At 40.8% G+C, this 21671-nt stretch overlaps 4 protein-coding genes across 9 annotated transcripts in view; 2 read left to right on the forward strand and 2 right to left on the reverse strand.

Annotated features, from left to right (window-relative positions):
• The window catches only part of taok3a (TAO kinase 3a), a 77013-nt gene extending 68019 nt beyond the window's left edge, over positions 1-8994 (forward strand). For all 5 annotated transcript variants that reach the window (XM_068310113.1, XM_068310114.1, XM_068310112.1 and 2 more), the window contains 7 exons: positions 363-599; positions 1487-1615; positions 2424-2627; positions 3161-3400; positions 3852-4064; positions 4499-4681; positions 7442-8994. In XM_068310113.1, coding sequence (XP_068166214.1) covers positions 363-599; positions 1487-1615; positions 2424-2627; positions 3161-3400; positions 3852-4064; positions 4499-4681; positions 7442-7603 — 1368 coding nt within the window. In that variant the 3' untranslated portion in view covers positions 7604-8994. The remainder of the gene's footprint in view (positions 1-362; positions 600-1486; positions 1616-2423; positions 2628-3160; positions 3401-3851; positions 4065-4498; positions 4682-7441) is intronic.
• Positions 8995-9191: 197 nt separating this feature from the next.
• pebp1 (phosphatidylethanolamine binding protein 1) lies at positions 9192-10903 on the reverse strand. Its single transcript, XM_068310118.1, has 4 exons — positions 10700-10903; positions 10304-10413; positions 10064-10164; positions 9192-9725 (listed from the first exon to the last, which is right to left on the reverse strand). Exons 1-4 carry the CDS (start codon positions 10832-10834, stop codon positions 9508-9510), a joined length of 564 nt encoding a protein of 187 aa, XP_068166219.1. The 5' UTR covers positions 10835-10903; the 3' UTR covers positions 9192-9507.
• Positions 10904-11805: 902 nt separating this feature from the next.
• Positions 11806-18740, reverse strand: mrps30 (mitochondrial ribosomal protein S30). Its single transcript, XM_068310443.1, has 5 exons — positions 18001-18740; positions 17146-17291; positions 16849-16954; positions 14109-14285; positions 11806-12897 (listed from the first exon to the last, which is right to left on the reverse strand). The coding sequence occupies exons 1-5, from the start codon at positions 18596-18598 to the stop codon at positions 12638-12640; spliced, it is 1287 nt and encodes a 428-aa protein (XP_068166544.1). The 5' UTR covers positions 18599-18740; the 3' UTR covers positions 11806-12637.
• A 461-nt stretch (positions 18741-19201) lies between these two features.
• On the forward strand, positions 19202-20852 carry hint2 (histidine triad nucleotide binding protein 2). Of its 2 annotated transcripts, none has more exons than XM_068311886.1 (5): positions 19202-19523; positions 19623-19760; positions 19936-20040; positions 20361-20433; positions 20533-20852. In XM_068311886.1, exons 1-5 carry the CDS (start codon positions 19338-19340, stop codon positions 20622-20624), a joined length of 594 nt encoding a protein of 197 aa, XP_068167987.1. In that variant the 5' UTR covers positions 19202-19337; the 3' UTR covers positions 20625-20852. The 2 variants fall into 2 exon arrangements, with proteins under 2 accessions (XP_068167987.1, XP_068167988.1); XM_068311887.1 differs by having other exon boundaries at positions 19202-19424.
• Positions 20853-21671: the final 819 nt, after the last annotated feature.

A 21671-nucleotide genomic window follows, 5' to 3' on the forward strand; every position in this document is an offset into this window, starting at 1 on the left:
TAGCGGTACCTTCATCTACTGGGCTCTCACAGCATATATTTAAGGTCATAATTTCCCCATCGGTGATGTTTCTGTATTGTTGCTCTAATAATGTCAAATGTTGCTGGCTGATTTCAACAGTTAAAATATGTTGATTTACACAATTGGATTAATTCAGTTCGTCTTGGAGGTGAAATCCATATAAATCAATACTTCATCTATCAATAATTTTCATACTGAAAGAGTGGGGACATGTTAAGCATGTTACTGTTTTGTTGGACCCCATACTGTGACAAACTTTAATCTGCTTTTGTTTTCCTTTAAAAAATATTTTTCTTTCTAATCAAAATTTAAGACTTCTCAAAACTTCCCCGTCTCCACAGGTGACTAAGCAGATCCACGAACATGAGCAGGAGAGTGAGCTGCGGGAGCAGATGTCAGGCTACAAGCGTATGCGACGGCAGCACCAGAAGCAGCTGATCGCCCTGGAGAACAAGCTGAAGGCTGAGATGGATGAGCACCGGCTCAAGCTGCAGAAGGAGGTGGAAACCCAGGCTAATAATGCCTACATTGAGCTGGAGAAGCTAGCAAAACGCCATGCTGTGCACACCGAGAAAGAGGTGGGACATGTGACAGGTGGTGAGGTGAATGAGTGGATGCAACAGGACGGTAGCTCCATAGTTTTTCACAGATTATTACATTGACTTACTGTATATATGCAATGTGCCATGTGGCTGGGAAATAACATGATGTGGGATAATCTATTGCTGGTAAAGAAAAGTGTGTTGAATTTTTTTTAAATGGTATTGTTCTGATCATTTATGCCTCAACATCAGTCTCACACCGGATGTTCGGGAAATTTTTGTAAAACACACTGACAAAGCTGGGTCACAGAATGTCAGTCTCTAAAAAACAAGCTGTATGTCTCTTAGCAGTATGTCAGACTAGCAGGGGTATTAATCAACATGCAACATAAACATGTAATATCATATGTTGAGTTGATTTAACTCACCTAAAGCCATGAGACATTAGATGTTGGTTTCACAGCGGCGTGATCAGCTCTGGTCTGGTAAACTGGTCAAACTTTTTTTGGGATGTGTGAAAACCTTCTTTAAATATCATTAAAAAAGCCAAAGGTCTAATTTATCCTATAATATAATGTAGAAAACAAACATGTCTACAGATGACCAACATGTGATTTAAAGCAGCAAACAAGAATTATTTGTGTTGGCGATCAAATCAGAGGTTTTTTATGTCAATTTTGCCAACTAACGATTGAAAACTTGAAAAAATGTATTTATTATCCTAATAAAACACCACAAATGTTAGCCAAACGTCCTTTTGCGGTCATCTGACTCACTCTACATTGTTGGTGGTATTGTACAATCCTGGAATTTTCATGAATGTAACTGTTCACTGCTTAGAAGTCAGTGTGTACTTTGTATTCAGTGAAGGTCTCTGTGCTATACTAATACCCCCCCCCCCGTTTCCACACCATTCCATGCAGATGAAGACTGCACTAGCAGATGAGAAGAAGTTCCAGCAACAGATCATGGCCCAGCAGAAGAAGGAGCTGACAACCTTCCTGGATAATCAAAAGAAACAGTACAAGCTCTGCAAGGAGAAGATTAAGGAGGTGCGCTGATTTTATTGCTTTCCTTATTCTTCCTGAGCGAGCTCCTCTGTACACCCTTCTCATGTGTGACACATGGTACTGTATGCTGTTTGTCGAATCAGCCTCCTCCACAGTAACATGGACATTCTACACTTCTGAAATGGTCTGTTGGAAATTGTGTTGAGTCACACAGCCTACTCACCATGTTCCTTCACATACACAATCAATGGATAACCACAAATCCTGACAACAGTGTATATTTGTGTGCCTCCACAACCTTGATCTAAATCCAGCAAACACTTATATGGACTGGGAGTGTAATACTCTGCATTTTTAGTGACAAGATAAGTGACCAAAATTAGGTCAGTACAGTTAACAAAACATGGCTGGCAGTGAGAGATATATCCACCCACTGAGGGTTATAACTGAATTAGACACCACAGAGAGTGAGGATCAGGCGCACATGTTGAGTTCATTAGCTTGAGTTATAGATTACCTTAAAGCCAATGAAAGACAACTCACACTGAGGGAAAGATTTGGCTGCAATTTCTCTTCTGGCTGTAAGAGTCATTTTTAGTTCAGGACTGATGGTCAGTTAGAGTTTGCAGTGAACACTGTTCTGTGTTCATGCAGTATTCATGGAGGGATTGCTTGTTGTGATATTCAAAACATTGATATGAAAAAATAATTTGGACATTTATTGTTTGCTTTGTTTATTGCTGAGTCAAATGGATATTCACATGAAAAGTATTCCACTTATTTTAACTATAGCCCCGTGATTAGTTCTTTTTATGCTGTATCTCACAAATTTCCTTTGCTTCCTTTTCAGGAGATGAACGAGGACCATAGCACACCCAAGAAGGAGAAGCAGGAGCGTCTTTCCAAGCACAAAGAGAACATGCAGCATTCCCAGGCTGAGGAGGAGGCCCACCTCCTGGCCCAACAGAGAGTATTTTATGACAGAAACTGCCGTGCCTTCAAGCGCAAAGTCATGATTAAGAGGCACGACCTGGAGCAGGAACAGATCCGAGAGGTGTGAAGATGTGCATCCCTTAAAGCATTATGTGTCATTTAAGAAGTCATTTTTAATTTAGTTGAATTGGTGTAGAAGTCCTGTTTTTTAGTTGTTTTTGTGTGTAGTGTTGGTGAGAACAGACACCCACCGTAATGAGGAACCAAAAATATTGTTCTCAGTAAAATGGAATGTTTCTTAAATAATTACACCCGTTGTTCTTTAGACCTGAGGTGTTTCATATTTACGCTAAGAAGATTGTTAATCCAGACTAAAGCAAGGCAACAATGTCATAATCTGCAAAGCTGCTGAGTAAATCTGGAGAAATTCTGAGAAGGTACAGAATCTTACCATGGGAAAATATACAAACCATGAGGAGGTTTAACAATGAGTGAATTCTGTTGTTTTCAGCTATGATCAATGTATTGAGGTCAAAGCAAACAAATCTTAATGTCAGAAAATGTTCCATTGCGTTTGAGAGCTACAAGTCATCCATGCTTTCTACGCTTATCTTCTTTTCACGTTTCCCTCTTTTTCCTTGCGGTCCTCCGCAGGAGCTCAACAAGAAGAAGACCCAGAAAGAGATGGAGCACGCCATGCTGATCCGCCACGATGAGTCCATGCAGGAGCTGGAGCACCGGCAGCTGAAGAACCTGCAGAAGCTGCGGATGGACCTGATTCGTCTGCAGCACCAGACCGAGCTGGAGAACCAGATTGAGTACAACAACCGACGTGAGCGAGAACTTCATCGCAAACATGTGCTGGAGCTTCGGCAACAGCCTAAAAACCTCAAAGTGAGTTGAAAGAGGTATTTATGTGACTGGATTTTAAAGATAGTGAGTCGTATCATCATGAGGATACAGCTGCTTTAATTTCAGAGCTCAAGTTAAAAACAGAACTAAAATGAAATCACTTTCCTTTTTATTTTTTTGTCTTTTTTTTAGTCTTTGAAAAGATCAGTTGGATCTACCTCTGCCTAAGATGACACAAACTATGAGCGATGTCTTTTTGTTTTTTAGAAGAGATTCATAAAACAGTGATGCAAGATGAATGTAACAGATTAACTGGAGAGTGTATAAAATGTCTCTCTGTATGGCATTCGTTTTAATTTGCTTTTGAGAACAATAAAGAAAAGAACTCTGTTTTTGTTTTTTTTTACTTTAGCAGCAGATTTCTCATGCTTAAAATTAAGCAGTCTCCATCCTCTTGTCACTGTTCTTCTGCCTTGTCTGTCTCATCCTCTAGGCTTTGGAGCTGCAGATCAAGAAACAGTTCCAGGATACATGTAAAGTGCAGACCAAGCAGTACAAGGCCCTGCGCCATCACCAGATGGAGGTTACACCCAAAGCCGAGCACAAGACGGTGCTCAAGGCCCTGAAGGATGAGCAGACGCGCAAGTTGGCTATCCTGGCTGAACAATATGAACAGAGCATCAACGAGATGATGGCCTCACAGGCGGTAAGCGGAGAAATCTTTCAAATTTTATAAATGCGGGAGATTGCATTTCCAGATGAGAAGACTTTCAGTTGCCCGTCTGGCTACTTGTTGCTCAATCTTTTATATTTTGTCTTCCTTCTTTGCTCTCATCTTGTATTCTACTGATCTTTCTCTTTTGTCCTTCCAATCTCACCTTTACAATCTCTCTTCCTGCCTTTATCAACCCTCCCCCCCATACACTGTCTGCCCACATGTCCTTTCTGTCCCGGTTGCCCTTATTTCACCTCTCTCCCTGTCTGTCATTGATTCCTTCTTTTTCCTCTGTCTCCTTCAATGTGTCATCAATGTACCCCCACTCTTCCCCTTAATTTTCCCATCTCTCTCGGTCGTGCTCTCTCACTCTGTCCCTTTGTACCTCCCTGTCCTCTGTCGTGGTCCATGGTTGGCTGTGTCAGCTGCGTCTGGATGAGGCCCAGGAAGCAGAGTGCCAGGCTCTGAGGCAGCAGCTGCAGCAGGAGATGGAGCTGCTCAATGCCTACCAGAGCAAGATCAAGATGCAGACCGAGGCACAGCACGAGCGCGAACTGCAGAAGTTGGAGCAGAAGGTGTCGCTGCGTCGGGCTCACCTGGAACAAAAGGTGTTGTGCTCGAAAAGCTTTAAGTGATACATGAGGGTCATTTGTATCCCTACTCCTCAGGTCATGCATCAATCCTACTGATGAAATGAAACACAAGACAGTAACAATTTCTTACCAAGGACTCAAGGCACATACATTTATTAGTCAATCAACCAACTTTTATTTGTATAGTGTTTCATTACATCATCAGGCATTTCAAAGCGTTTTTACAGACAGAGAATTCATTTAACTAATTTTTTAAAAAACTATTTACATGGATCAACTTTCAGAGGCAAAATCAACTTATGTTTTTGCCATAAAATCATCACGTTTTACTTAAAATCATCCCAGTTTTTATTTTCTTATGAGGATAATCCAATGGTAATTCCAAAGTGCTTTGCCACCACAAATAGAGAAAGTAATGGAGTAAGGAAAGACACACATCACAAATTCATTGATATAATAATACAAGGCAGGGAGCAATATTCAACCTGAAAAGACGTAAAACATTCACACAAAGGTGAGTTAGGCAAGTGTAATAGTGTTCTTTAGGATGTTGTTCAATTGATATTGTTCATTCAGTCGGAGTCCATCATCATGTTACTATTGTCATTTTGGGGCGCATAATCAAATACAACACAATGAGTGCATGAGTGTGTGTCCCTTTATCCCTATTTATCCAGTTCATCCTGCACCCTTTCTGTGACAGCAGGCTTTTTTGCAACACAAGTGGGATCATTAGAAGCAAAATGAATATTTTTGTTCTGAGGCTTGTTAAAACTCGTTGCTGCTTGATGGTCATGGATTAGTTAGAATCCCTGTATCCTGATTGTCACTAGTATAAAATAATACATCCAGTCTGCCCTCAGTAACCACCTCCAGAACACAGAAGCTGATGGGGCTGACGGTACATCACACAGGAGGTAAAGAACCCTTAGAAACATCCAGGGCTTATTCAGACAAACAGGCTTCAATATAAGTTAAATCACCAACAACCAGCGCTGCACTTTAAGCTTAATTGAAAGGGTCCAGATACACATTTGTACCCATCTCTGGAGGCTGTGTGTGAATGAAAGACAACGCAGGCATAGGCATTCATGAGTTCACGCTCACACACACACACAGACACACACAGATTTCCTCACCACAGGTGGGGATGACAGTGACATGCCATACTGCAGGAAGCAGACAACCAGTCCTTTCCCACACACTCCTAATGGTGTTAAAATCTATACACAACAGTATTGTTATTTTATTACAACATATTATCCCATATTATTTATGAAACACAGCTTTTGTTTTTCAGATCGTTAATGTAGCTCAATCTTAACTTGTTATTGTGTGTGTGTCCATCCAACTTGCTTGTGTAAGTACTCCTGTGTCGCATAAGTTAAGAAAGCCGTGTCTGTGTTTGTCTGATACCTAGCTTTCCTATGTTATCATTTGTGATTCATTGTTTGTTAATCGTTGACCTCTTGTTTGGTGACATGACACTTCTGGTGAAAAGCATCAATAGTGAGACTATTCAGGGAGCCTGTCATCAATGGCAACATGTGATAAGATTAGAGCTAGTGAGCACGCCTGCTTTCAAAGTGACCAACGTCACCACTACAGTATCCAGACAGTAGTCCGACAACAAAGAAAGACACATTTGAAATGCCGCCATGATCCAGTTCTGCTGGGGCCAGTCTCACTTTGAGATGCTGCGGAGTTTTGTCGCCATCTCCTGGATGGATCAAGACCAGCATTATGGGATGGAATGATGTCATGGTTTTAGAAGAACTATTGTCCTCTGGGCTCAGTTCATGGTTAAAGTCTGGAGTTTTCTGTGCATGCTCAGTTGATGGCCAGATTGCCGTATTGCACCATGCAGTATTTTGTCTGTACCTGTGGAGGTGTGTGTCGAGGTTATGTGGGGGTTTGGCTGTAAGATCTTGCAGACAGCTCCTGAGTGAAACGATTTCATAAACCTACAGCCAAACAGTGTAAAAGGGTGCACATCAAATCTGTATGCAGTTACTTATCTCAGAGAAGTGTTCCATGTCTTCAGAGTTAATTAGTTAAGGATATAAAATGACTACAAGAGGCGGACACAAACCTTCTGAACACTCCAAACCAACACAGTGGCACTGTAACAAATACAGTGTGTCAGAAAAGGGCTATAACTCTTTTGTATATTTTGAGATTTCAGCTCATTACATATCTAATTTTTTGGGTTTATTACACTATTGAACGTTTGTGTTGTTTGGAGCTTCCTGGCAAATAACAACTATAGAAATAAACACACCTAAAAATGAGTCTGTTTCCACACACTGCTCTTGAGTGCCACATGAATAAAAGCATATCAAATAACAATGGACTTACTCGCACAGGGGAATCAAAAAATTCAAAATGAATCTTGTGCCACTTTACAATCTTGAGCAAAATCAAATCATCAGTCAAATCATTGGCTGTTACCTTGAAGAACTGTGGCCAAAATATGTCAATAGTGAAAAGAATATTTTATGAAGTTCCATACTGTTTTGATTGTTCTGTTTTTGTACTCAAATGAATCAATTTTTGCACATCTGGAAAAAATGACTTTGACCTCTTTAAAACAGTGTAATTGATGATTTATTACATGTATTTTTTTACTTTCATGCATATTTTTTAATTAGGGTTATGCCAACTAACATACAGCTGAAATAAAAAGTCTGTTAAAAACATGTTTTTTGTGGAATAAAGGAATCACAAATGTCTGCTCTGGTATATTATTGTTGAATCTGTGTCTGTTTGGTGCAGATTGAAGAGGAGCTGGTTTCCCTTCAGAAGGAGCGAACCGACCGTATCAAACACCTGCTGGAGCGCCAGGAGCGGGAGATTGACAGCTTCGACATGGAAAGCATGCGGCTTGGTTTCGGCAACCTAGGCACCCTGGACCTACCCAAGGATGACTACAGATGAGGGGGCCGCCATCGCTGCTGATGTTGTCTCATGGTTCCCCAGGCCCAGTCTGCCCCTCACAATTTACCTGAGCTGACAGTACAGGTGTTCACTGCTGCTGATGCTCTTGGTCAAACTCTCTCAAAAAATATAAATGGCCAGTGACCAGTGCCGGCTGTTTTCTGAGCCACTTACAGAGTTGATGTCAAGCTTGAGTGCCCTAAACCTTCCCAAAATTCCTCCCTGTCTTTGCCTCTCATGGTGTTGCGGGAAAACAAAAGATATGCTGGAGCAGTTCCTGTTGTCTTCACGTTTTGTAAGAATATTAACAGTGTTTGTTGTGCAATTCTAACACTTTTAGTATGACTAAAAGTGTAAGACAGGAGGACAGAGACAAAATTATGGCAGGATGATGAGAAAAATCCTCCACAAACATGCATTTTTAGAGGTGATTAGTTTTTTCATAGGTTTTTTTTTTCCCAAAGTGGTGCAAAAATAAAAATCTCTCAAAGTGACAGATCAAACAGCCGATCCTTCCGCAGCCCCTTGTCGGTGCTGCTTCTTTCAACGTGTTTTGGTATTTATTCATCAGGACATTTTTATGACAATTTTGAATAATTTGATACTTTGAGAGACAAATATGATGTACATACAGGTACGCTTCTGATAAATGTGACTTCTTTGGGTGAATCTTAATTAAATCACTGAGGGGAGGGTGATTCTTGGTACTCTGTATCGTACTGATTTCTCTGCACTGGCAGCCAATGTGAATAATAATACATGTGACTCGTGAACTCCCAGCTAGCACAAAGGGCTTCATGTGGGGTGGGGGTCTTGTACTTTGTGTATAGAAGGATTTATGGAGAGTTTTACTTATTTTCTTATTGTATTTTAACTGTCACTCAAATCAGAAAATAATTTTTAAAGGCGCTTTCTTTTGTCCTCCTTCCTCATAGTATTTGACTCACCTATCAACAGATTTTCATTTGATTTTCCAAGCTGTGTATTTTCTTACCAGACCAGTATGATGCTTTATTATTGCATGCACTTTAATTTTTTTCCAGATTAATAAAAAGCATGAATCTTTCAGAGCTTTTAATTATATTTGTAAATAAAGTGCTCATCACACAAACTCAGGGCACGTTATGTGTGTTCAAAGCAAAATGTTCCAATCATATTCACTGTATGCGGCAGCACAAAGCTGTTAACACTCAAGTGGAGAAAGCAGCTTAAACCCAATTTGAATTTGCAGAATTTGGACAGTGCACGTCTGACAGAAGCTCCAATCTACAGTTTTCAGTGAGAACTAGACATCGCTTTACGAGTAGAAGTAGCCAACTGGTGTTAAAAATGGGCCTACAGTACTGGACTCTTGTTTTAAGTGAAAATCGTACTAGTTGTAACTGTAATGCAGTACAGTTCAAATAAAGAGGCAGTTGTCAGTGATCACGTCAAAGATTGTGAAAGCCAGCTGAGTTCATAGTACAAAGCTCAGACCCAGTTGTGGGCAGGAGAATGGTGAACAAAGTTCATGGCAAATACCTGTCTGCAGTCTTTATTAACCTTAAATCTTCTGTGGAAGTTATAATAAAGTATATATAGTAAAACATAGTTTTCGGTGTCTTACTTTATTTGACCAAACAGATGAAACCTGGGTGAATTAACAGACTAGAAACATTTTGACGTCATGTTTTGCATGGCCGCCACCATGAGATCAAACATCTCTGCAAACAGCGTTTAACAGATTTAATTGCAGAATAGTGCAGGAATGGTCATTTATGTTGCAGCATCTTTAGGCAATAGTGGAGTTGGGGGGATAATTTAATAGGCACATTAAATTTGTGGTTAGATTTGTTTGGTTTCCTCCAGGCAAATAGTCTCCTTAGGAACTTGAACTGCTGATCTTCTTGAGTCAAGGCATCTACTTATTTTCCAGCCAGCTGTTGGTACAATTTGGGGACATAATCGTCCCACTCGGCCTGGTAGCAGGTTCCTGCCACTGGATTTCCCAGCTTGTATTTCTCACTGAAGCTCTGGATCTTGAATTTGCCACGGTTTTCTCCGGAGCGGTTGGTGAGGACCGGCTCACTGCATTTAAGGGGTCCTGGCTGCTCGAACACCAGCCACACATACCTGTGGAGTCCTGAGGAGATGAAGACAGAGCTGACTGAAAATCCTATAATTGAAGAGCAGTGGCAAAGTCTTCAAACATGTTGTCCAAAAATAGTCTGATGGACAAATGGGAGTTCATTGGTTTGTTTAATGGCAGCGTCATATGTCTATGTCTCTTCATATGGATGTCTATTCTTCAGTTTCCTTCTGGATCCAAATGAGGATTTCATCAAGTCTAGAACTTAAAGACTCCAAGATTGCATGAACTCTATTTGTTTAGTGAATGAACATCGATTGTCTTTACTGACAAATCCATCTACTTTGGGCAAACAAAAAGCTAACCAAGTCAAACCTGAGCTGCCGTCTCACCTGTGCCCTTTGGAGGACCGGAGCCCACATAGTCTGACATGCGGCAGCCAGAAGACACGTCGTTCCCTTTCATGTTGACCACCAAAAAGTGGTGCCACTCCCTTCAACAGAAGGCAAACCGATTATTATTGGTTTTATATTTGTAGAACACAATAAATAATGCCCTACCATGTGACTTAAAACTTTAAAGCTTAAGCTTTAAGCTTAAAACATATAACACCATTTTTAAAACCTTCTCACCTGAACGTCGGCTCTTTCCTGCTGGGGGCGTCTGGGTCGGTCAGGACCAGAGTGTACAGCTTCGTGGGGTCGCAGCTTTCCCACGCGATGCAGGTGGGCTCGTTCTGCACCTGCAGGGGAACCCGGATGGATGTCAGAGCTACATTCATTGTCGTTTTAAACATTTAAGCGTGCTGTACATAATTTATAACCGCAGCAGGAATGCTGAATGGATTACGTAATCAAAAACATGTTGTATAACACTTCCAAAAAAGTTAAAACCATGTGATTTATTCAACAATTTTGTTTTAATAGCATTTACCACGGTGGCGCTAGCAATTTAGCTCTTTGATACAACGTGATAAACGCGCTAACATTAGCTGAGTCGCTATCTTGACTAGCCAACAGTCAGCTAACCTGTGTTGGTGTGAGGACTTTCCCGAGCTGATCTATTTCCAGCGATCCGTATTTAACATTCAGAGCTTGGGCTGGCTTCTCTGCAACGTCTTGCAGAGCAAGATCCCCGTTCCACTTGCTCAGATCCACGGGCATTTTGACTCGTAGCTCGCTGCAGACCTTCTGTCAACGTAACGGACAGACACGCGGAAACAACAGCCGACAGTGCTGCGTTCAAGTACCGCTCTCGCGTCAGGGAACTGTGAAAACTCTCCGTATTCATTGAAAGTTGAAAGAAATATCTTCGTTCATAGTACATTTTGAAATCGGACTACTCAAAGACGAGCTGCAGTAAATGTGGTGTAAGAATTTGGATCAAAACCTCAGTTATTACAACAATATCAACAAACAGGTGTTAATCATAATACAGATCCTTACGGGGATTGTTGCCCGTCTGGACCCTGATAGAAGTATTAGTCGTGATAAATGCAGTTATTTGTAAGCAAAGCACAAACTGAAACAAAAATATACCAACTTATTGGCCTTTCTTGTGTTCATTAATATGTTATGAAATGGTAAATGTGTTATAATTGTTAAACGTTACGAATACCGTGATTACCCTGAACGACTCAAACAGCACCAGCTGGAGGTGACCTTTAGATGGCGCTGTTACGTCACTACAACGTGGATTTTAATTGTCTAATAGTCCTGCCTAACACATAATGTACCCTGAGCTCGTCCGTCCAGTCCCAACGCTCCGTTAACTCATTTTTTGCTTCCACACATCAATGGATAATCCACCCAGTCGCTCACGTTTCCAGGCCACAGATCTCAAAAACACGCATGAAACACGAGTGTGGCAAGAATATTATATGATATCAAGTCTTTTACCCTCCTCAGGTATTTTTGTAAATCTTTGTGATTTTTTTTTTATTTTATTTTTTTGCTGATCAATTGAATGTGTTACCGCTTGTGGCATGAATTTTTGCAATAAATTTTCTTTTCAATATTTTTTTGAATCCAGGCTCTTTTACACTTTATATGAAAAAATGAACACGCACAAAAAACTGCTATAAAATCATCACAAATCCATTATTTTTTCTGCTTTTTTCAAAAATCACGTTGAACAACTCAAGATCTGCTCCAAACAACCAAACATTAAATGATTTTCATAATTTTAACCCTTTAAATTCCAATGCAAACCTCTGAACTACAATATTCATTATTTAAAACAAAAATGTTTTTTCCTATACAACAAAGAGTAGGGGTAGGGCTTTGGTTTAGCGATAAAATTAATTTGATTGCATTAGTATTTTATGTAGTATCAGATTCCAATGTAGGCACCCTCTGGACAGTGTGTGACTAATAAATTTACATGTATTTATAGTATGAAGTACATCTGTAATCTGTAAAATAACCATTGATCTCTTCAAGGCTGTCAAATGAATGTAGTGAAGTCAAAATTATCAGTACAATGTAGGACTACAGATGTAATATAAAAAATATATATATACAGGTATACAGTATATACTGTATAAACATATAAAATGACAGAGAATGGAAACAGCTCATTGCCTCAGTCATCAGTGGTCACAGTTGAACACATCTCAAATCTGAGGGGTTGTTGGCGATTGAACTTCAAAGAAAAGCTTACAAGAGTCTTAAAATGCTCAAATTGTAGCAGTAAGAACTGACAGAAGCACAAGTTCATCAACTTGACAAGTACGGTTTAATTTGCATTACTAGTCCACTTCAGGTTTCAAACTCTTTCAAGACAGCATAGATATATTTAAGGTTTTGATCATATAATATTTTACAAGGTAACAAAACCGTCGTGTCGGCCGTCAGGCTCCTTGAATCTCTTGTCTTGGTTTCTTGCATCCTTCAATGTCCTGAAGAGCTCAAAGAACTCGTCATGATTTTATTTTGAAAAGACAAAGTCCAAAAACCAGAAGATTTTTATGGCTGATTAATGAGGAATTGAACCAAAAGTCTGATGACATCATCGTTCAGACCCACCACTACTCCATCCTCAACCCTGTCGTACAGTTTCAGGGTCTCGTTTCCCCACAGGACGTTTTTTCTGGGGTTGTCTGCATCCGTTTCCACGGAGAGGGCCAATGTGTTGAGCTGGTAGCAGAAGAAGTTAAAGAATTTGCCGTCTGTGATCACGGCCTGGGACACGAAAGGTCTGGTAACGTCTTCATAGTTCCAAAAACCTACGAGAAGCCAGAGGGAAATGTAAACATCAGATATGCCTTCTATTTAAACGCCAAGCGTCGTCATTACTAAATTTGGACCGAGTGTTGACATGTCTCTGCAAACTTAAATATTGTAAAATTCTTGTAAAAGAGGACATTGGCTGATATTTTGAACATATGGCCGTTGTCACTGAAAACTTTTTTAAAGCACATCATTTATCAATGATTGTTGCCACCAGTAAATAGACAATAATGACCAAGAAGACTCTATTATAGAGAACACAGTGGCGCTGCTGCATTCATCTACTGTAAAGCATGTTCACACGTCAATGTTTTCACACCAACGTCACTCACACACGAGTGCAGTCACGTGACGGAGACAATAGTGTTAACTAGTTAATGTTCAGTCAGAAGAAATGTCGACTGGAACTGGACATTTATTCATTCATTCATTTTAGTTTACGTATTCCGGACATGTTATTACAGCAGACTTTCACTTTTGCAACATCAACAACATCCGAAAAAGAAAAGGAAGGGTTGACTGGTAGAAGCCATTTAGAGAGAGGGAGAGAGCGAGATAGATAGATAGATAGATAGATAGATAGATAGATAGATAGATAGATAGATAGATAGATAGATAGATAGATAGATAGATAGATAGATAGATAGATAGATAGATAGATAGATAGATAGATAGATAGATAGATAGATAGATAGATAGATAGATAGATAGATAGATAGATAGATACTTTAATAATTGTGGCTTCTAAATAATTTGGCTTCTAACATTCCCGTCCCCAGAATCAACAACATCTGTCTCATTACAACACGTTATCAACCAAATTCATACATGAAACGTCACATTTCACAGTGATATTTTTCATTTGTTTGCTATAAAACTAACATCAAACAGTTGACACAGCAGTCTGTCCAGTCTTTAAATTATGAATCATTACACACATACATGAAAGCGGATGCTTTGATGCTTTAACAGCCAGATTAATCTCTCTAGTAGCAAAGAAGAACCTGGCAGGAATGCTGTTCCTGAGAGCTAGCAAAGCGCCGGTGCTTCCCGGGTTTCATTTAAAAACAGCTTACTGAATATTATGACCCAAATTTAAGCAAAGAAGAATAAAGTAAGTTTTTGACTCTCACATGGCCTGAACGAGACACTGGATATGTTGTGTTTGTGTTGGTCAACAGGAGACGCTTGCTACCGTCAGACTCACCCTGGTACATGGCCTGAGCTCCAGTCCAGGCAAACAGGCTGGTGAGTGCATTGGCTCTGAGGAACACTTCCACCTGATCAAGTTGCTGCATCTTAGCCATCCGGTCTCTACGGTAACGGTCGGGCACCAGGTGGAACTGGGTGTGACCGAAACATGCTGGGTCAGGCAGCTTGGATCCTTTAATAAGGCCAAGAGGAAAAGGTTAAACAGATGACATGATGAACAGAGTTTTTATTGTAAGAAAGCATGGATTGTGTTCGCAAGAAAAATCAGGAAGCTGCAACAAATATTTGATGGTTTGATATGTATGGCATTTCAATATTTTTGTCTTACTGACCAAACAATTCATGGATTAATAAAGGAAAATATTGGCAGATGTAGCCGCAAGAGGGCACAAGCCAGTGTCTTATTTTGCCAGTCCTAAGCCCGGATAAATACAGAGGGTTGTGTCAGGATGGGCATCTGACATAAAACTTTTGCCAAATCAAACATGCAAATCCAATCTATGACTTCCATACCGGATCGGTCAAGGCCTGGGTTAATAACGACCGCCATCGGTGCTGTTCACCTGCAGAGTGACGGTGGAAAGTCTATTAACAGGTGCCAGTAGTGTGATGGGAAGATGGAAAGAGTACTTTCAAGAGTTGATGAACGTGGAAAATGAGAGAGAACAAAGACTAGAAGAGGTGACTGTTGTGAACCAGGAATTAGCAAAAATTAGTCAAGATGAAGTGAGGAGGGCATTGAAGTGGATGAAGAGCGGAAAGGCAGTCGGCCCTGATAATATACCTGAAGAGGTTTGGAAGTGTCTAGGAGAGGTGGCAGTAGAGTTTCGGACTGGGTTGTTCAACAGGATCTTCAATAGTGAGAAGATGCCTGAGGAATGGAGGAGAAGTGTGCTGGTGCCCATTTTTAAGAACAAGAGAGATGTGCAGAGTTGTGGCAACTACAGAGGAATAAAGCTGATGAGCCATACAACGAAGTTGTAGTTGAAGAGTAGTTGAAGGCTAGACTAAGGGAAGAAGTGAACATTTGTGAGCAGCAGCATGGTTTCATGCCAAAAAAAGAGTACTACAGATGCAGTATTTGCTTTGAGGATGCTGACAGAGAAGTACAGAGAAGGCCAGAGGGAGCTGCATTGTGTTTTTGTAGATCTGGAGAAAGCTTATGACAGGGTGCCCAGAGAGGAACTGTGGTATTGTATGAGGAAGTCTGGAGTGTCAGAGAAGTATGTTACAGCGGTGCAGGACATGTATGAGGACTGTAAGACAGTGGTGAGGTGTGCTGTGGGTGTGACAGAGGAGTTCAAGGTGGAGGTGGGACTGCATCAGGGATCAGCTTTGAGCCCCTTCTTGTTCGCTATGGTGATGGACAGGCTGACAGACGAGGCCAGACAGGAATCTCCATGGACTATGATGTTTGCAGATGACATTGCGATCTGCAGTGAGAGCAGGGAACAGGTGGAGGAGAAGCTAGAGAGGTGGAGGTTTGTCCTGGAAAGGAGAGGAATGAAGGTTAGCCGCAGTAAGACAGAGTACATGTGTGTGAATGAGAGGGACCCAAGTGGAAGAGTGAGGTTACAGGGAGAAGAGATCAAGAAGGTGGAGGATTTTAAGTACTTCGGGTCAACAGTCCAGAGCAATGGAGAGTGTGGAAAAGAGGTGAAGAAGCGTGTACAGGCAGGATGGAACGGGTGGAGGAAAGTGTCAGGTGTGATGTGTGATAGAAGAGTTTCAGCTAAAAAGGAAAGGAAAGGTGTACAAAACTGTGGTGAGACCAGCGATGTTGTTTGGTCTAGAGACAGTGTCACTGAGGAAAAGACGGGAGACAGAGCTGGAGGTAGCAGAGATGAAGATGCTGAGGTTCTCTCTGGGAGTGACCAGGAAGGATAGGATCAGGTATGAGTACATCAGAGGGACAGCACATGTTAGAGGTTTTGGAGATAAAGTCAGAGAGGCCAGACTGAGATGGTTTGGACATGTCCAGAGGAGAGATAGTGAATATATTGGTAGAAGGATGCTGAGTTTTGAACTGCCAGGCAGGAGGCCTAGAGGAAGACCAAAGAGGAGGTTTATGGATGTAATGAGGGAAGACATGAAGGTAGTTGGTGTGAGAGAAGAGGATGCAGAAGACAGGGTTAGACGGAGGCAACTGATTCGCTGTGGCGACTCCTGAAGGGAAAAGCCGAAAGAAAAAGAAGAAAACCGTAAAAAATAAAATAAATAGTTTGTAGCTATTTCGGGGAATTTTGTTTTTTGTTGGTGGTCCTGGAACACATTAGCTGCGAGTAACATGTGATTAGTGTACCCCCATCCCTCAATGGGGGAATAATCCTGACTGATTGTTGTAGAATGACGCCTCCTGGGGGCAGTAAGAGGTAACTGAACAGCTGACGGAACCAGAAACATTCAACATACGCGACAAGGAAAGGATAACAGTGGAAGATGTGACTGGGATGAATGAAGGAAGGGAAAAGAGAGAAATTTGGAGAGAAAAGGTGGAAATAGGAAAAACAAGAAAAGGCAGAGTAAAAGGAAAGCGAGGAATGCAGGACTTGGTAGAAATTTTTTTTCTAAAAACCCAACAACAACAAAAAACAGAAGGACACAGCTCCAAACATAGCAGCTCCCAGATTCTGTGAGGAAACGAATGTTGACTTGGGGAGTAAGAGAAAAGCAGAGAGACGCTTCTCGGTAATCAGAAGCTGAACAGTGGGTGAGACTGGCTCCTTGTAGTTTACCTGTAAATACGTGGTTTTCATACTGTCTCCTGAACAGAGGCATCAGGTTGGGAGCTACTGTCACCTCTGGAACTTCAGCTGCGTAGGAGGCCTCCATAGAAGTAAACTAGGAGAAATACAGATGAAAACAGAACTCACATGCCTGTCTTGCATTGAATTTAATATATTTTCAGTCTCTGATGTAAAATGTGTGTCAAGTTTTAAAGGTTGCAGTTTCTTTAATAGCATCTTTAAGTACAAGTCTGTTTAAATAATGGACATCCTTCCTTGTGAGATCATTTTGCTCTTGGTTCCTACCTCTGGCAGCTGTTGCGTTATCCTTATCTGACTGTGAGGGTGGTCATCAATTTGAAATTTGTGCGCCTCAACTCGCCCCTTCCGGTGGCCCTTTGGGATGATTCTCTGTCCTCTCCACCAATAAAAGTTAACCTGGGGATTAAGATCTGGCAAAACAAACAAGCAATATGTGGTCAAAAAGACAGTTCTCCAGAACACTCACCATCTTGGTCAGAGATCTGATCCATCAGTTCAACCTGAAGCTGGTGGGAGTTTGGCTCCATAGAATTAATCCCAGGATTGAACCTCAAAACTCTTTGATGTCTGGACAGTGACCTATTAAACTTTCTAAAATACAATGTGTGTAAACTACTCTTCTGCTTGTGTTAAAATTAAAATTGAAGTTTCTAAAGTTTTTTTGTTGATCAAAAATTTGTTAGTGCAAGAAAATGTTTTTATTCCTCAGTGATAATGTGAAAAAAACAAACTCTTAATAGTTTTCTGAAAGTGATTGTGGCGTTCTAACTCCAGGATTTGTTGATACCAAATTCTAGTGTCTTGCTTAAAATATTACTGTTAAATTATTGATTTATTTTGTCTTCAAGATGAATGAATACGTATTTTGTAAACACTTATTCTACAAGAAGACAGTTTAACATACGTAAAAGTATGGTCATTAAATAGCTCCACTGTCATAATATTCACATAGTTAATAATTGATGGCCAAAATACTGAAAATGCAAAATGTTCTCCAAACAACAGGAATAAGATCACAGAGACCCTTTGAGAGGTAAAACACGTGGTTTCCATTGCTTAGTTCTATGACAGGAGCTACATTTTCAACAATCTGTCTGGAACCAGGTGAGGAATCCTTACCCACGCTGGCCTGGAGGAGCAGTGGGTTGTACTTGGCCAGACTGAAGGTGAGTCCAGTCACCAGGTTTCTCAGAAAAGGTGCAACCATCTGCTCCTGGTCTCTGTACACGAAGGTTCTTGGCTTCTTTGTATGCCAATGCACGGATAAAATCGCTCGAGTCACCACAGAACGGATGTCTTCGAACGCATCACGGTCAATCCCCGGTAAAGTGGCTTGGGTCGCTGCTGGGGGAGAGCTGCCCTCCTCGGTGCTCTTCTCCTCGGTGCTCTTCTCCTGACCCAGAGAAAACTTCTCAGGGAGGCCCGAAACATATGCTGTCTTGGTAAAGTGTTGGTACCATCTGTCAGCATTCCGTGCGAAAGTCTGAGGGTAAACCACGAATTTCATTCGCTGCATCCGAGTGATGGTGGCGAGCTTCTCTTCCACGGGAGACGCGATTGTTTTTTTCACCCATTCCTCCAGCTGTCGCGCCTTTGCAGCTTTACTTTTAGCCGTAAGAGAATGAACGATAGGGGGATACGCAGGCTTCTTGGCCGCAGCCTCGGTGTGGACCAGCTTTAGATGGAACAGCAAGGGCAGTCTGCTGCGGGCCGCCATGATTCTCGTGTGAATTCCACTTCCGTTTTCTTGACACGTAACTAACGCGCTCCGTTAACAGCGCCCCCTACTGCACGAAAAGTCACCGGGAAATTCTTTCTTTAAGTGTGTTTCTGCCTAAATATTTAAGAATATGTGTCAACTGAAAAAAAAGTGCAATTAATAAATCTTTTTTTTTTTTTGGCGTGGCAAACATCGGAGGAGTTTCTGACGCAACTAATCTTTTGTTAACACTTCAGAACGTTGGGGCTCTTGAATAAAGCTTTCTTGGCATTAAGACGTGCACTTTACTGCCACGCATAATGTAGTAAATTTCTACCTTTCTCACTGATATAATACGTAGATAACAGAGGCGATCGTTGTAATTTACAAATTTGTCGAGTAAGAGCCACAGAGTGCTGTTTCACGAAGCGCAGCACCATTTTTGCTCTGGTAAATTACGTTATATGTGAGTCTAGAATTTGAACCGCATTTTTGCATAAAAACATAGGTATTGCATAAGTATTGTCAAACAGACCACACCTTCGTAGTTTCCGTTTTCACTTAATAAGCAACAGAATACATTCTTAACGATCTCTCACTTATTTTTTCTTTAGTTTGATGTTAATGTCGAAGACGTCTTGACAAGTCAGGACAAGTTTAAAAAATCCCCACCGGACCTGAACGTTACAGTAGTAGCTGACCAGTGAACAGACGGACTGTATTGACATCCGGCCGACCTGCAGCTCCTCGACGGACGATGTATTTACGTCAGATCGTCCGGACACAGTTCGTCTGGACCAGAACAGCTGGTCTCTGCTGTTTGCACCGACCCTGTCGAGCCGAGGTAGTTACTCTGAAAAGCTGTCTTCTTGTCATTCTTGTAAACGTTGTGTTTACTTCCACTGCAGCAGAACATTCAGACAGCAGTGTCCTGCCACCACAGGTTGGGTCCATTCCACCTTAGTGCTTTGGGTGCGTGTTGCGTTCAGGCTCGCAACAGATTTCTGTTAATAATTGTTGTGTTGTGTCCCCTGACCTCCAGAGACCTCTGTGTACCAGAGATGATGAGGTGAGGCTGGCAGAGGAGGCGGCCAAAAAGTATGGTTCCCCAGCTCCAACCATCTTCTCCAAAATCCTCGACAAGACCATCCCTGCGGATATTATTTACGAAGATGATAAGGTAAATAAACAGCCTCTTCAAAACAGGCCCATGCTTTGCCACATAGTTTTTTTCCACATTCAATACTGAGCCTGTGTGCATGGTATTAAAATAACTTGTAGTGATTTTATTAATTTAATCTACAATTGTGGCTTTGGCTGAATAACACATTTCATACAATATTGTGTTTTTGCAGTGTTTGGCATTCAGGGATGTCAACCCACAAGCCCCTGTTCATTTCCTGGTGATCCCAAGGGTCCCAATCCCAAGAATAAGTGAGGTCAAAGACGCTGATGCTGAGGTAAGCTCAGCGATCTATCGTTTATATTCCCACAGGTCATTAAAGTTGTTATATTGACATTCAATGTTTCAACAAGGATTTCAGTGAAGTTTACGGCTGCAGACATTTTACCTTTTAGTATTACAGTAGTGATAGCCAAGCAAAACAATTTGGTAAATGGTTTCAGTGAAAAAGATTGAAATTAGTGTTTCCAATCTACAGTCTTCGTAGTTTTGCCACCAGGGATCAGGTCAAATCTGGCTGCCTTAAAAAGTTCAGATTACACTTTTTGAACATTGAAAACTGTTACAACTGTTGACTCATCATGTTTTGTTTTGCAGCTCTTAGGACATTTACTGGTTGTTGCCAAAAATGTTGCAAGGCAAGAATCTCTAAATGAGGGCTACAGAGTGGGTGAGATCCTCGATAATAAACGCCTGCAGACATTTGAATGGAAATACAGGCTATTTACTGACTGACGTACGATATTCAGTGTGTTTCTGTTCTCTGCAGTGATCAACGACGGGAAGCACGGCGCTCAGTCAGTTTACCACCTGCACATCCACGTCATAGGAGGAAGACAGATGAAGTGGCCACCGGGATAAGGGTTTAAAATGGATCTTAGTGCATCTTTTTTGTCTGGTCAGGCTGCAGCTACGTCAATGATTTACGATGAATGAACTTAAAAGAGACAAACATCCTGTTTGTAGCACACAAATGCAAATCACTGAGGATATGAACATGTTGAGAATAACAAATGGAAAATGTATGAATAAAGAGCGATGACATTATGGTTGTTATGGTAACAAATAAAGATGTTTTTTTGATATGAAACTCTCAAAACTCTGTCAATGTTTGTCATAGTTTAAAATAATGTGAGTTGTTTCATCCAGAAGAGTCTGTTTTTCCAGTGGGATTCTTCTCATCAAGGAGGATCTTTCATCTTCCTTCATGAGTCACCACATTTCCATAGAAACCAAAAGGTGGCAACAACTGGTAAAAAAAAGATGAAGAGATACCGTTATCAATACCACGATCAATACTGGATTCACATTAACCTGCATCTGGCTCAAAATCCAACAAGCTCTTCCTCATTTAAGACCCACCAGTAAAATTCCATTAAAAACAAGAACTTTTTGATATGTCCATTAATAAAGACTATAAAAAAAAACTAATTGGAGGTGCAGGGATCAACAGAATGACTGGAAGAATCCAGAATCCTCAATCATCATCCTCAATCCTCAATCATCAATTATTGATCACTTTGGAAGTTGGACCAACAAAGCTGGATCAGTTTGATCACTGATTGATAATCAAGACTTTATTATCTTTACACATAAAGAAAGGGATAATATTCTAAATTCTCCTATAATTGTATAAAGTTAACACTCATCTGTTATCTGTTATATGAGTTCCAAACTTATCATAAAATGTTTGAGTTGGATCAAAATATGAAACAAATGTACAGCAAAAAACAAACAAACATACAAAATAAATTAAGATAAGCATGTTTTTTATTTCATACACTACATGGATTTATCAGTTAACTTGCATGTTTGAGTTATCATGGAATGTGTTTTATTCATAGTATCAATGTTATTGTGTTATTAAATATATATGCTTGAGATGTTTTTGTCCTGCGTTGAGCAAAA

Source organism: Antennarius striatus, chromosome 3 (assembly GCF_040054535.1).
Source record: "Antennarius striatus isolate MH-2024 chromosome 3, ASM4005453v1, whole genome shotgun sequence".
NCBI lineage: Eukaryota > Metazoa > Chordata > Actinopteri > Lophiiformes > Antennariidae > Antennarius > Antennarius striatus.

What these genes read in the sequence shown, in the direction of transcription:
- pebp1 (XM_068310118.1), bottom strand. Translation starts at nt 10,834, where the DNA reads ATGCCCGTGGATCTGAGCAAGTGGAACGGGGATCTTGCTCTGCAAGAC. An exon ending in AAGTCCTCACACCAACACAG is followed by an intron (nt 10,414 to 10,699) that starts GTTAGCTGACTG and finishes GTTCCCCTGCAG; the next exon opens with GTGCAGAACGAGCCCACCTG. An exon ending in AGGAAAGAGCCGACGTTCAG is followed by an intron (nt 10,165 to 10,303) that starts GTGAGAAGGTTT and finishes CTTCTGTTGAAG; the next exon opens with GGAGTGGCACCACTTTTTGG.
- mrps30 (XM_068310443.1), bottom strand. Translation starts at nt 18,598, where the DNA reads ATGGCGGCCCGCAGCAGACTGCCCTTGCTGTTCCATCTAAAGCTGGTC. An exon ending in TGAAAACCACGTATTTACAG is followed by an intron (nt 14,286 to 16,848) that starts GTAAACTACAAG and finishes GCCTTATTAAAG; the next exon opens with GATCCAAGCTGCCTGACCCA. An exon ending in AGCTCAGGCCATGTACCAGG is followed by an intron (nt 12,898 to 14,108) that starts GTGAGTCTGACG and finishes GGCTTCTCGTAG; the next exon opens with GTTTTTGGAACTATGAAGAC.
- hint2 (XM_068311886.1), top strand. Translation starts at nt 19,338, where the DNA reads ATGTATTTACGTCAGATCGTCCGGACACAGTTCGTCTGGACCAGAACA. An exon ending in GCAGTGTCCTGCCACCACAG is followed by an intron (nt 19,524 to 19,622) that starts GTTGGGTCCATT and finishes CCTGACCTCCAG; the next exon opens with AGACCTCTGTGTACCAGAGA. An exon ending in AAATGAGGGCTACAGAGTGG is followed by an intron (nt 20,434 to 20,532) that starts GTGAGATCCTCG and finishes TGTTCTCTGCAG; the next exon opens with TGATCAACGACGGGAAGCAC.